At 43.1% G+C, this 14,867-nt stretch overlaps 1 protein-coding gene across 1 annotated transcript; it reads left to right on the forward strand.

Annotated features, from left to right (window-relative positions):
* Positions 1–1,576: 1,576 nt before the first annotated feature.
* Positions 1,577–1,993, forward strand: LOC146783077 (olfactory receptor 7E178-like). Its single transcript, XM_085637275.1, has one exon. It carries the CDS (start codon positions 1,577–1,579, stop codon positions 1,991–1,993), a length of 417 nt encoding a protein of 138 aa, XP_085493401.1.
* Positions 1,994–14,867: the final 12,874 nt, after the last annotated feature.

A 14,867-nucleotide genomic window follows, 5' to 3' on the forward strand; every position in this document is an offset into this window, starting at 1 on the left:
AGTCGAGATGTGTACTCAAGTGATGGTGTCTGAGGTCCTTTATTCATACACAGTTATGCCTTTAAGTGGGGGGATTCTTGAAGAATGCATTTGAAACACACAGATGCCCTACTTTCCCAGCCCTGGTTCCAGACTAACCACAGGGGGTATGCATTGTGTGTGGCTGTCCGTTAGGAATACACAAAGCACAACTGCCAACTACACCCAGTCATGTGACCAGAGAAAGGTTGCAGGCACCAAATGGCTAATGTAAGAAAATGCCAACTTTCAGACATATGATTTAAAATCCGACTTCACCATGAGTTAGGATTTTAAATTAGGATTCCAGAAACCCCAAACTTGAACCAGTTATATCTTCCAATTTGAAAATTGCACTTATCAAATTTAATAAGGTAATCCTAATGTCCTCCTATGGGAAATATAGGCTTTGCACATATTTAAGACCTTTTCATTACGAGGACATGCATAACTACAAAAGTACACGTCCTGCTTCTTAAATACATTGCACCCTGCTCTCTGGGCTGTGCAGGGCCTAGCCTAAGGATAACATTAGGAGTGGCTCATGCAGGTAAGAGCATTCGGGCAGGGTGGTGGGGTGGCCGGGTAGTAGACAGACTACGAGGAGAAGTTAAGTGAAATAAAAAATTAAAACCTCTTAACTTGCGCTCGCCGCATCACCGACTTGGTGATGCTGCGAGCACAAAGTAAGTGTTTTTTTTCCCTTTAACTTTACCTTCTCCTCATCGGTTGACTCCACCCTGCATGGGCTGCTCCTGGATGACATATATATTAAAAAAGAAGGTTTGGGCCTGGCAAAATGCTTATTGTGCCAGGTCGAAATGGCAGTTTAAACTGCAAACAAGGGCTCTGCAATGGCAGGTTTGAGGCAAATTTAAAAAGGGCTACTTAAGTGGGTGGTATAAGCAGTGCTGCAGGTAGCTAGTAGCTTTCAATTTACAAGCCCTGGGCACCTGTTGCGCAGTGTACTAGGGATTATAGTTAAATTAAGTATACCAATTGGTTATAAGTGAATGTTACCATGTTTAGCACTGATTAGCAGTGGTAAAGAGTTCGGAGTTCTAAGGCCAACAAAAATGAATTCAGCAAAAAGTAGATGGAGGAAAGCAAAATGTTTAGGGGTGACCCTGGACAAAGTGCCAGGTCCGACTGGTAAGTATGCATTTTGGGTTTTAAATTTCTTCCAGATGCCTTTTATCTGGTGGTATCTTTGCCCTGTTCATAGCTTGTTTGTTATTGCTGTTGCTCTAGTTTCTATAAAGATGAAATAGGTCCAGTAAACACTTATTTTCAGCTACTTATATCTCCTAACTCTAATGTGGATATGAGTTCCGCCTGCCTATGGAAACAGTAGGCATCACACTCTAGGGTGTTAATGAGTCTTGGATTGTGTATGTCTACCATCATTGGCTGTGCTGATCCAGAACTCAAGTGCACTGCTGGCCCTCCCCATGTTTCATTCCTCTGAAACTCTGAATCAACAAATACTGCTATAAAGTCTATGAAGACATGTTGTTACAAATATTCCTAAACTTTTCAACAGATATATATGAAAATCATGGCGTGTTGGGACAACACATCTGAACCTGTAGAGATCGTCTTCCTGGGCTTTCAGAATGTATTTATATTAAAGCCGTTCCTCTTTGTGATTTTCCTGACCGCCTACATCCTGACCATGACTGGGAACATCCTCATCCTTGTCACCGTGTCTGCTGACACCCACCTGCATTCACCCATGTACATCTTTCTTGCCAATCTGTCACTACTGGAGATTTGCTACTCAACAACTATTCTGCCTAACATGCTGGCTGACCTCTTAACAAATGGAAGGACAATCTCTTTCACCAGCTGTATCACACAGTTGTCTCTTATTGGTTGGCTGATTGACTTTGAATGTCTACTTTTGACACTCATGGCTTATGATCGATACATAGCGATATGCCATTCTTTACACTACAACCGGCTCATCAACTAACGACTTTGCCTTAGAATGGTAGCAACTGCCTGGGTGTCAAGTTCCAGTGCAACCTGGATTAACACATCTCTAATCTGTATGTTGAAATTTGTTGGCAAGAATTATATTAACCATTTTTTTTGTGACATAAGTCCTCTTCTACAAGTAGCTTGCTCGGACATTGGCATAGTTGAAATTGAAGTTGTTGTTCTTGTCCTTGTTGTGATATCACTCCCCTTCCTCTTCATCATTGTATCTTACACGTACATTATATCTGCCATCTTGAGAATTCCTTCTGTGTCAGGGAGGAGGAAGGCCTTCTCCACCTGTAGCTCCCATCTCACTGTGGTTGCTATATATTTTGGGACACTGATGTTTATATACATGGTCCAAAAAGCTGAAAATACTCTCAATCTGAACACATGGTTGTCCCTGATGTACACGGTGGTGACTCCTCTAATCAATCCACTGATTTATACCTTCAGGAATAAGGATATGAGGAATGCTTTGGGAAAAATCCACAAAAAAATTTGTTGTTATACTTTTTGTCCCCAAACCTGAGCATACATTTCTCTTGACTGTGGAATAAGATAAAGCCTGTCTTGAGCCAAAGGGAAAAGAAGGTGTAACGTTTGTTTTATTTAAGTGACACTCTCTTCCAGTTCCAATGTTCCTACTCCAATATCTAAGTGTAAATACCTAAGTGCATGGCACTGAAGAATAAAGGATGCTTAGGTCTGTTTTGCTAACTCTGCGTGTGCATTAACTCTCTTTGGGAGCACACTGAACACACCAGTTTCTCTTGATCTTTCACCTCTCACCTATGATCAGCATTTTGTATTTGAATAATAATAAAGTGCTGCTACACCAATGGGTTTGTCCTTTTGCTTAAATGATCAGATTGAAAGGGGGGGATTAGTCCTACTGATTTTATTACTGTTGTGGAAAGAAGGTTAGTGATGTTGCAGATTTTAAGAGTAGTTTTAGTGTTTAGCTGCCAGAAAGGAAAAGGAACGACCACCAAGACGAGTCGATCTACAGCAGGAAAGAGTGAGCAAATGAGCAGAGGATGGACGGAGAGAGGGTTGGGATGTTACGGTTGAATCTTGGTTCTAAGAGACATCGGGGCATATTTACAATAACTGGCGCATCCCTGCATATCAGCAGGGATGCGCCAGTTATTGTGCGCCACAGCTCCGCCACCATTTACAATGCGGCGCACCAAGGGGCAAAAACGGCACAGATGCGTGACGCATCCGTGCCGTAAAAGTGGCACATTGCTGGATTTGCGTCGCAAGCGCGACGCAGCTCCAGCAATGCTTTGGGGGGCTCTATCTTCACAATGCTGCGTCAATCCTTACACCTGCTTCAAGCAGGCGCAGGGTTTTGACGCAGCATGGGCTCAAAAGTGACTGAGTGAAATCTTGTAGATTTCACTCAGCCACTTTTAAGAGGTGTTCCTGCGATGGAACGCCCCCCCCCTGCGCAGGAACGTCTACTTCTGGCGCAGGGCTTTACAACGTGACGCATCTGGGAGATGCGTCACGTTGTTAATACCCCGCAGCCTGGCGCTGGTTTTGCGCCTCCGCTGCGTCACAAAAGTGACGCAACGGCAGCGTAAAAGAGGCGCAAGGGGCTTATAAATCTGCCCCATACGGCCTTATTATAGGAGCCCCTTCTGCTGCAGGTGCGTCACTTTTTATGATGTGCTGTGGCGCAAGAGCCTGTTCCATATTTACGAGGCAGCCTTAAATCACTTTTTTTGGCTTAATGCTGCCTCGTAAATATTGTTCGCTTTAACACCGTTTTCTGTATTAAAGAGTTGTGCACTGGGCATTGCTGGGTGTGTGTTCCCAGCAACATCCATGGCTTTTTGACACTGCCCCAGATTTATGAGAAATTGTAAATCTGAAGCAGTGCCAAAAACTTGCGCCTACCCAGGGAAGGCAGAATGAGCAGAAATATCTTTATTTCTCCTCATTTTTCCTTTTTGTATGTGTGCTGCATTTTGCTGATTGATTGGAATCCAAGAAAGTGATATTGTTGAAATGATGGATAGTGTCAGTTGACTGCTTTTTGCAGAATGTTTGAGAAGAGTGGAAAGAGAAATAGGAACAATAATTTCTCATGGATCACGGGAGGGGGAGCTAATGCCAGGATACAAGGATAGAAGTACGTTTGACTACAAGGCTCCCCTCCCGTGATCCATGAGAAATTATTGTTGCACTCTAATTTGGCGGAATTGTTTTGTTTACAAAAGAAGGAAGATAAGTATTTTCCCATTGTTGTTGTTATTATTACTATTGTCACGAAGGTTAAAGCTCTCTGTACCTTCAACACTAATATATAGGTCAAATTTTGGTCAACACCAGGGAGGGAATATTTGTTGGGCCCTGACGAAAGCCCAGGGCCTTTTTTGGCCATTAATCTTTGGGCTGAAACATGTTGGCAGTCTATTAGGGTCATAGGACCATAACCTCCAAGACGACCCTTCTTTACCTTTTCTTAACATCCACTACATCCCCGTGAATAAAAGGGATACCTGGGGTTGGTAGCAGGATTTTTATCTTTAAATCCCCCTGGTCTACATCTCTTAAGAGCTCCCTGAAATACAGTCGAGCCCACCCTGACCTCTAGGAGTCAGGGTGAACCCGATGACGAAGCATGACACCAATAGGGTGTGTGAGGGTTACATAATAAAAAAGATTTGCTTCCTTTCTGCATTTTGCGGTACACGCCATGTAAGGATTTAAGTAATTTAAAGAGCCTCTTTGAGTCTGGGTACAATATTGTGAGTAGAGCCCTGACCATGTCTAGGTGCTCACTGTCATTGCACTCTGTCCATCCTCACTGGTATCTTAAAAACAATGTGCTATGGGTAGAGGTTATATTAACTCCTTCATGAAATATGTTTGCTATAGTTGTGCTAGTTCTTTTTGAAATAGAAATTTGTCCAGTTACAAAATTTGGTATTTTCATTTTCTTATTTAGTACCACCCTCTCTGCATCGCTGTATCATGACTATGACATATTATCCATACGTTTGCAGTAACAACATAGACCTAAGTTCTGAACTGCAGTTTGGACTGGTCATACCTTGATGGGTGTTTTTGCTTACATTTTCAAAGGCCACAGCTTTACAAACTGGTAATGTAAAGTAGAGGAATCATTCCGAATTGATTTGAGTGCTAGAGGTGAATTCACAATGTTCACAGTTATGGTTCCATTTATAAGTGAAACCAAATAATTCATTGATATTCACATCCTCTTCCTCTGATTGTCCTAGCATTTCCATTATTAATTCTTTAGCATCCTGCTGAACATCTAGAGAAAACACTAGTAATCCAGTACTTTACTCCACCTTTTAGACCTTTCTGCTGCTCTGTTGGTGTTAATGGGCCTGCCTTTGGCTCCATACGGACTGTAGCCTGAAATGGAGGAATACATTAGATAAGAATTGACTCATAAACATTTAAACCTTGAAGTGGTTTTGGAATGGGAATCAGTACTGTCTTCTTATGCCCAGTTCTAGCTGGCATTTTATTATCCTCTAATTTATTGTAACAGTTCTTACATATAACTTGCTGTATGGACAAGTCAAAGCATTCCTCTACAAATAAGTACACAGCAAACCTTTGGCAGTTATCATTATTTATACAGGGTTTGACTACACTTTCCCTGTACCTCTTTTGCAATAACTTGTTCTACATTTCTAGATACCATCACCTCTTTCGCTATCGGAGTGCCATTCTTCATTTCATAACATTGTCCTCTTTCTTCAATAGCATGAACGATTGCATTACCCTCATGTTTTGTGTTTCCTCATTAAAGGAAGGCTCTGTGCTGGCGGTATGTATCTATTCTGGGGTGGCAAAGTGAGCTAAAGAATGATTCAACCCACATCTGTGACTGTGGGTGAGTGTCAAAAAAGTTTCAGCGCTCCGTCCATCATCTCCTTGTGCTTGCTTTGTTCGCCCTCAGTTAGCAGGGTATGCCCAGACGTGGGTCCCTTGCTCATTTTGCCATTGGATTCAAGCAACCCTGGCTGATGAGGGCTGAAAGCCCGAAACCAGGCCCAGGATGCTTGTTTCCAGTCCAGGGAATACCTGGCTTGGCAGTTTGGGCTGGACTGTTCCCATGGGGCACAGGCTGATTTGCATATAGCTGTGTCTGAACTGGGGTTGCAATGTGAGATGAAGAACGATGATGGATTCAACCCAGATCTGTGACTGGGGGGTGAGTGTCTGAAAAGTTTCAGCGCTCCGCCCATCATCTCCTTGTGTTTGCTTTCTTTTCCCTAAGTATGTATCTATTCTCCACTAAAAACTGTACAAGTCTAGCTTCTATTCACTAATCTTTTCTTTTGGTTTTATCTCCTCATGTAAAACACCTTTTTGTCAAGAGTCTTTATTTTATTTATAATCAAAAAATGAAAGGCTTCCTCTTCAAAGCGAAGGCCTTATCAACTACTCCCTCAACTTGTTTCAGTGCCTCTCTCGTTCTTCATGTTTCTTAGTAGATTTACACCCACTCTACTATGAAACATCCTGGATCTGATTTTCTTAAACTGATTCTGTCTCCTGGTTAAGGTGTGTCCATTCTTGTTACATTCTTTCTCATAGATTGCTTTTTAGTTTCATAATTTTTTTATCTTCTGCAGGTGTCCACATATATTTTTAAGAAATTATTTTGTCCTCTTACCAGTAGCTCTCTTTTCTTTCACCACTTTTTCTACATTTTGCCCCTTTTGTGTCTTAGTCCTGTAGAGATACTGTAGTTTCATCTGTTTCTTTTTCCTCTGAGCGTTTTTAGGCATTCTGTCTGTATTTATGTAGATATTGTCCTGTAAAAAAAAATATATTTTAATTTTCACTCTAGCCAATGTACCAACTACTTTACAACTAACATATACATAATACAAACATTAGTTTTATGTTATGTTACAGTTTTAACTCTACAGATGACCGTAGCTAAATAACTACATGCACTTACTTCAATATACCAAAAACACAGCAAATACAAAACTTTATTTATTAGTTACCTTTTTAACATTATAGCACCCTCTCCTGCAACACAGCTGAACCATATCTCAGTTCTCACTTATACACGGTGAAAGACCAGTTTATCTCTTCTGTAGTAAATTTTAAAATGAACATCAACCAGAGTGTAGAAGTACATACACTGTAAATCTAAAAACACAAAATAGCAGCCATTTGTGTGCCTCTCTACCGCTGTGTCACTGGTGGATTTAGTATCTAGGTACTTTTCTAGTGAGATGCATCAGATTTAAATTTTGGGAAATGGTGCATATTTAAATCTGCACATTAATATCTATCAGACAATATAGCTCACTAATTTTTCTGAGAATATGCAAAGAGTGTGTGACAGGTTGCCTATATAATTCATCAGCTGGTTCCAAAAGACTGCATACTACTCACTAAAAACTTGCAAATACATGGGTTTGTGGTTGAAACATCAATAATCCCTGGATTTTTAGGTGATTCCGAGAGGATACAGGCAGTGACTGGATGATTTTCTGAGTAGGTGGGAACTCCTTGGGTCATTCCACATCGGCATAGTTACTGCCTGTGTCTTTGTATGAGTATAGCACTACCATCTGGGTGTTTGGATGAATAGTGCCTGAATGATTAGATAAGTGCATGACTAATACCTCAATAATTTAAAACATGCATAGATAGTGGTTGGATGATTAAATGAGTGCAACTCTAGTGCCTGGATGATTTCAGGTGTGAATGCATAGTATAAAGTTGATTTATAGAGTGCATGGATAGTGCGTACGTGATTGTTTAAGTGTTCTTAGCACCTGGCAGATTGGATGAGTGCATGAGTAGTGTTTCAGGGCTTGGATGAGTACATGGCTGCTGCCAATGTGTTTTTTAGCAGAGTGAACAGGTAGTGCCTGGGTGATTAGATAAGTACATGGTTAGTGCCTAGATAATGGGATGCGTGCATCAGTAGTGCCTGGCTGATTAGATGAGTGCATGACTAGTTTCTGAGTGATTGCATGGCTCCATTGTTAAAGCTTGAGTGATTGGATGAAAGCAAGTGTACTGCTGGGGTGAGTGGATTAGTGCAAGAGTATTGCCTCAGTAGTTGAATGAGTGGAACCACTGACTGTAATTCTTAAACCCTCCAAAATTCAATATCACATGTATACGGACGACATCCAACTCTACATGAAAATCTCGTCCCCCGAAGACATCAACTCCCTCAACTGAACCCTTCATAAAAAACCCTCAACTGGCTAACCTCCAACCATCTCAAATTAAACACCCTCAAGACAGAATTCCTCCTCATTGCACCCACTAGGCAAACCCCCACTGTGGTGAAATTCCTCTGTAACCTCACAGCCCTCAATTGCACACCTCACATCGTGGATTTCACTAAATCACTGGGAGTTGTGCTTGACAAAAACCTAAACATGCAAGACCACATCAGATCATCGACCAAAGGAGCGAACTTCCGACTCTGCATCCTAAGAAAGCACAAACCCTTCCTTCCCCAAGATGACTTTAAATTGGCGGTGCAAGCACTTATCATCTCCAGACTAGAATAGAGTAGTGCGACTTTTTGCATTCTGCCGAAACTCAGTCTAGCACCTATCAGAGCATCTCTAGCATCACAGGTTCTAAGAAGAACAACCACATTTCACCGGACCTGAAATCGCTCGATTGGCTTCCCTTTGAAGCAAGGATACTACTAAAGATCGCTTGTATGACCCATAGGACACTACACTTCAACACCCCATTCTACCTGACAAACAAGCTGGAACTCTCTGGTGGCTCCAGGTCTACAAGGAGCACCGACACACTGTTCCTCAAGCCCAAGAAGTTTAATAAGCTTAAAACCTACAATCGTACATTCGCTGGCATCGCCCCGAGAATCTGGAACTCCCTTCCAGTGGAAATAAGACTGATTCCCTCTACACTTGCCTTCAAAAGGGAAGTCAAAAATCTACTAATGAGCAATGCGTTGAACTAGATGCTGTGCTCCTTTTGCCTCTAAGTTACTGTATACTGTCTTGTTTGTTCTTGTTGTATATTGCCCTACTTGTCGTTCTCTCCCATACTGCGTCCTTTCTCCACCTCAATTTCATCTTGCACCTGCTGTATTTTGTCCCACTGTTTCCCTGATTTCTCTCCCCTAGTTGTTCCTTTCTCTACCTAAACCGTATGTATAGTGCTCTGATACCCATCTGGGTCATGTTCGCGCTATACAAAACTTTAAATATTTTTTTTTTTTAAATATGTACTGGATGTGTGATAGGTTCACTGCAATGATACTGCCTGCATAATTGGTTGAGTGCATGGGTTGTACCTCAGTATTACAATGAGTGCATGGGTTATAAGTGGGTGTTTGGATGAGTGCATTGGTTGTGCCTGTGTGTTTGAATGACTGAGTAGGTACAGCCTTAGTGATTGTGTAGGTGAATGGTTAGTGTCTGGGTGATTAGATGAATGCATGGGTAGTGCCTGCAGAGCTCAACAACTACATAATTAGTGCCTGCGTGATTGCAAGAGTGCATGTGTAATGCCTGGGTGATTGAATAAGTGCATGGGCAGTGGGTGAGTGATTAAATGGCTGCCTAAGTAGTAGCTGGATGATTGGATGAGTGCCTGAGTAGTGCCTGGCTGGCTGTGAAAATACTTCCACTGCTGTTATATACATAACAGTTGTGAATATATCTGTGACTCATTGTTTAAGTCCTTTTGTCCATATCAAACCACCTATTTCTGTATATCTAACTTTTTCTACTGAGCTACGTGTGAGTGAAGTCTAGTTATCACAATTGATATATTGTTGGAAACATGGCTGTCTAGGAGCATACATTGCCCTGCTAATCGGCGTGCACAAGCATCAGTAACTTTCGACAACTAAAAAGAACAAATCTCACTTTTTGTTAATGGCATACCTACATCATTTCTTAAATATTTATTGTGTCTTTAAAGCATATATTCAGCATTTCTCAAACAAAAATTTACACACCAAGTAAAGCAAGCACAAGAACTCTCAACACACATTTTGCACTATTAACTCTCCTCAATTTTAAACACAGCATGTTTAAAGAAATAATCCACCCTCAGCATATAGATGACATTTTCAACAACCTAAGAGATCATAGATCACCATGTAAACATATATGTGATTTTTTAATAGATATACACCTTCAGGCCATATTTCCAAAAATATATTGTTCCCTACATCTTTAACCCCTTCGCTGCCAGGCCTTTTCCCCCTCCTGTGCCACACCCTTTTTTGGCTATTTGGGGTAGTGCGCGCTGAGGCCCCTGTAACATTTTGACCACATAAGGTATCCACGCCAAATTTGCGTCCTTTTCTTCCAACATCATTGGGATTCTGAAGGTACAGGGTTTGTGGATTCCCCTGGAGGGGTCATAGAAATGTGCCAAAATACAGCAAAATTTAGTTTTTTTTTGGGAAAATGGGAAAAACGGGCTGCAAATGAAAGCATCTGGGTTTTTCCCTGCAAATGTTATCAAAAAAGGGTTTATGGGGCTGAAAGTACCATTTTCCCAGCTTTTAGGGGATACCAGACTTTTGTCAGAAACCCAAACTTTTTTACACAGTTATGGCATTTTTCTGGGACATAGCCTATTTTTGCTTTTTTTTGTGCTTTCAACCTCCTTTCAGTTAATGGTAGAAATGGGTACAAAAGCAATAATGGATCCTGGAAAGCTATACATTTTAGAGAAGTAGATACAATTCTGAATTCAGCAAGGGGTCATTTGTGTAGATCAATCAAGGTTTCTTTATAGAAACTAACAGTTAAATATAGGATAAATTGAAAATTTGTTGAAAAAAAGCGCCTTTTGTGTCAACGTTTTCACCTGTAACTTCTTCTAATTTTGACAGCTCTTTGAAAGCAATATACCGTTACATCCGCTGGACATTACTGGTTGTGGGGATATATAGGACTTGTAGGCTCACCAAGAACCCGACGTACCCAGAGCCAAAAACTGAGCAGCAACTTGCAATGGTTTTTTATTATGTAACGGGTATATAGTAATTATTCTGTAAAAATGTGTACATGGAAAAATCGGTATGAAAGACACCTATGTATTTCTGAAATGGGAACAAAATATAGAGTTTAGAAACAGTAGATATTTGCACATTTCCGAAATTGGGATACTCATACTAGCATGAGAATTATCAGTCATTTTTTAGAATGACTTCTTTTTTACACAATGTCTTTCATTTGGAAGGCAGAAATGCATCGAAAGTCAATAGGTAATAACAGTTCCTTTACAAATCTGAATTACCCTAAGTCTCCCGATAAAAATGGTACCTCACTTGTAGGGGTAGGCATAGTGCCCACGACAGGAAATGGCTCAAAACCCAACGTGAACACACCACATTTTCACAATGCAAAATTACCCTTTTTTAGCAAAGTGCCTAGCTGTAGTTTTTTAACCCTAGCTCTGCAGGCACCTAGGGAAACCTAGCAAACCTATAAATTATTTTAAACTAGACACCCAGGGGAATCCAGGATGGGGTGACTTGACTGCCTCCCACCAGGTTCTGTTACCCAGAATCCCTTGCAAACCTAAAAAATTGCCCAAAAAACACCTTTTCCCCACATTTCTCTGGTGGAAAGTTCTGGAATCTGTGTGAATCCACAAATTTCCACCCACCCCGCGTTCCCCAAAGTCTTCCGAGAAAAATGGTACCTCACTTGTGTGGGTCAGCCTAGTGCCCGCGACAGGAAACGGCGCAAATCGTAAGGTGGACACACCTCAATTTCGCTGTGAAAAATTACCCTTTTTTGGCAAAGTGCCTAGCTGTAGTTTTTGAACCATAGCTCTGCCGGCACCTAGGGAAACCTAGCAAACCTATACATTTTTGAAAACTAGACACCCAGGGGAATCCAGGATGGGGAGACTTGACTGCCTCCCACCAGGTTCTGTTACCCAGAATCCCTTGCAAACCTAAAAAATTGCCCAAAAAACGCATTTTCCCCACATTTCTCTGGTGGAAATTCTGGAATCTGCGTGGATCCACAAATTTCCACCCACCCCGCGTTCCCCAAAGTCTTCCGAGAAAGATGGTACCTCACTTGTGTGGGTCGGCCTAGTGCCTTCGACAGGAAACGGCGCAAAACGTAACGTGGACACACCTCAATTTCACAGCGAAAAATGACCCTTTTTTGGCAAAGTGCCTAGCTGTAGTTTTTGAACCATAGCTCTGCCGTCACCTAGGGAAACCTAGCAAACCTATACATTTTTGAAAACTAGACACCCAGGGGAATCCAGGATGGGGTGACTTGACTGCCTCCCACCAGGTTCTGTTACCCAGAATTCCTTGCAAACCTAAACAATTGCCAAAAAAAACACCTTTTCCCCACATTTCTCTGGTGGAAAGTTCTGGAATCTGCGTGGATCCACAAATTTCCACCCCCCCCGCGTTCCCCAAAGTCTTCTGAGAAAAATGGTACCTCACTTGTGTGGGTCAGCCTAGTGCCCGCGACAGGAAACGGCCCAAATCGTAAGGTGGACACACCTCAATTTCGCTGTGAAAAATGACCCTTTTTTGGCAAAGTGCCTAGCTGTAGATTTTGAATCATAGCTCTGCCGGCACCTAGGGAAACCTAGCAAACCTATACATTTTTGAAAACTAGACACCCAGGGGAATCCAGGATGGGGTGACTTGACTGCCTCCCACCAGGTTCTGTTACCCAGAATCCCTTGCAAATCTAAACAATTGCCAAAAAACGCATTTTCCCCACATTTCTCTGGTGGAAAGTACTGGAATCTGCGTGGATCCACAAATTTCCACCCATCCCGCGTTCCCAAAGTCTTCGGAGAAAAATAGTACCTCACTTGTGTGGGTCAGCCTAGTGCCCGCAACAGGAAACGGCGCAAAACGTAACGTGGACACTCCTCAATTTCACAGCGAAAAATGACCCTTTTTTGGCAAAGTGCCTAGCTGTAGTTTTTGAACCATAGCTCTGCCGGCACCTAGGGAAACCTAGCAAACCTATACATTTTTGAAAACTAGACACCCAGGGGAATTCAGGATGAGGTGACTTGACTGCCTCCCACCTGGTTCTGTTACCCAGAATCCCTTGTAAACCTAAAAAATTGCCAAAAAACACATTTTCTCCACATTTCTCTGGTGGAAAGTTCTGGAAACTGCGTGGATCCACAAATTTCCACTCACCCCGCGTTCCCCAAAGTCTTCCGAGAAAAATGGTACCTCACTTGTGTGGGTCGGCCTAGTGCCCGCGACAGGAAACGGCGCAAAACGCAACGTGGACACACCTCAATTTCGCTGTCAAAAATGACCCTTTTTTGGCTAAGTGCCTAGCTGTAGTTTTTGAACCATAGCTCTGCTGGCACCTAGGAAAACCTAGCAAAACTATACATTTTTGAAAACTAGACACCCAGGGGAATCCAGGATGGGGTGACTTGACTGCCTCCCACTAGGTTCTGCTACCCAGAATCCCTTGCAAACCTCAAAAATTGCCAAAAGAAACACATTTTCCCCACATTTCTGTGGTGGAAAGTTCTGGAATCTGCGTGGATCCACAAATTTCCACCCACCCCGTGTTCCCCAAAGTCTTCCGATAAAAATGGTACCTCACTTGTGTGGGTCGGCCTAGTGCCCGCGACAGCAAACGGTGCAAAACGCATCGTGGACACACCTCAATTTGGCAGTGAAAAATGAACCTTTTTTGGCAAAGTGCCTAGATGTAGTTTTTGAACCCTAGCTCTGCCGGCACTTAGGGAAACCTACCAAACCCACACATTTCTGAAAACTAGATACCCGGGGGATTCCAGGGAGGTATGGCTTGTGTGGATCCCCCAACGTTTCCTTACCCAGAATGCCCTGCAAACCTCAAATTTAGCTGAAAAAATCACCTTTTCCACACATTTTCGTGTGGGAAAGTTGTGGCATCACCGGGCTGACACAAATTTCCTACCACCCAGCGTTTCCCCGGGTCTCACGATAAAAACAGTGCCTCACTCGTGTGGGAGGCCAAAGTACACGCGACAGGCAAGGGCCCAAAACGTATTGAGGCGACATGAAAATTGCCTACCTCAAAACTACCTGGTTTTGCAATGGGGGTCACCTGAGTTTTTGGCTCGGTGCTCGGCGGCCACCTAGGGGAACCTACCAAACCCACACATTTCTGAAAACTAGACACCCGGGGAATTCCAGGGAGGTATGGCTTGCATGGATCCCCCAACGTTTCCTTACCCAGATTGCCCTGCAAACCTCAAATTTAGCTGAAAAAATCACCTTTTTCACACATTTTTGTGTGGGAAAGTTGTGGCATCACTGGGCTGACACAAATTTCCTACCACCTAGCGTTCCCCCGGGTCTCCTGATAAAAACGGTGCCTCACTCATGTGGGAGGCCTAAGGACCCGCCCCGGGTGTCTAGTGGTCTTTTTGCCCCCCCCGTGGGGGAAGATTGGGGGCCAATACCCCATCTGCCCCCAGGCTGTAATGGGGGTGGGAGGGTGGGGGCATTGGCTTGCCCGTTTCGGGCAGCCCCCACCCTAAAAAAAAATGAAAAGAAATCCCTGGTGTATAGTGGGCTTTCTGCCCCCCCGAAGGGGCAGATTAGGGGCCAATGCCCCATCTGCCCCCCGGGGGGGCAGAAAGACTGTGATAATTGGGGGGTGGGGTGGGGGCATGGGCCTGCCCGTTTTGGGCAGCCCCCACCCCTATTTTTTTTTTTTAATTTCCTGGTGTCTAGTGGGCTTTTTGCCACTGCCCCCATCTGCCCCCCAGTGGGGGCAAAAAGACTAAATTTGGCCAAAATTATTTGGGGGAGCAAAGGCCCTTGCCCAAGGGGCCACTCCCCCCTCCCTGGTGTCAAGTGGGTGGATCCCTGCTTGGGGATCGCC

Source organism: Triturus cristatus, chromosome 12, assembly GCF_964204655.1.
Source record: "Triturus cristatus chromosome 12, aTriCri1.1, whole genome shotgun sequence".
Taxonomy (NCBI): Eukaryota; Metazoa; Chordata; class Amphibia; order Caudata; family Salamandridae; genus Triturus; species Triturus cristatus.

What these genes read in the sequence shown, in the direction of transcription:
- LOC146783077 (XM_085637275.1), top strand. Translation starts at nt 1,577, where the DNA reads ATGGCGTGTTGGGACAACACATCTGAACCTGTAGAGATCGTCTTCCTG.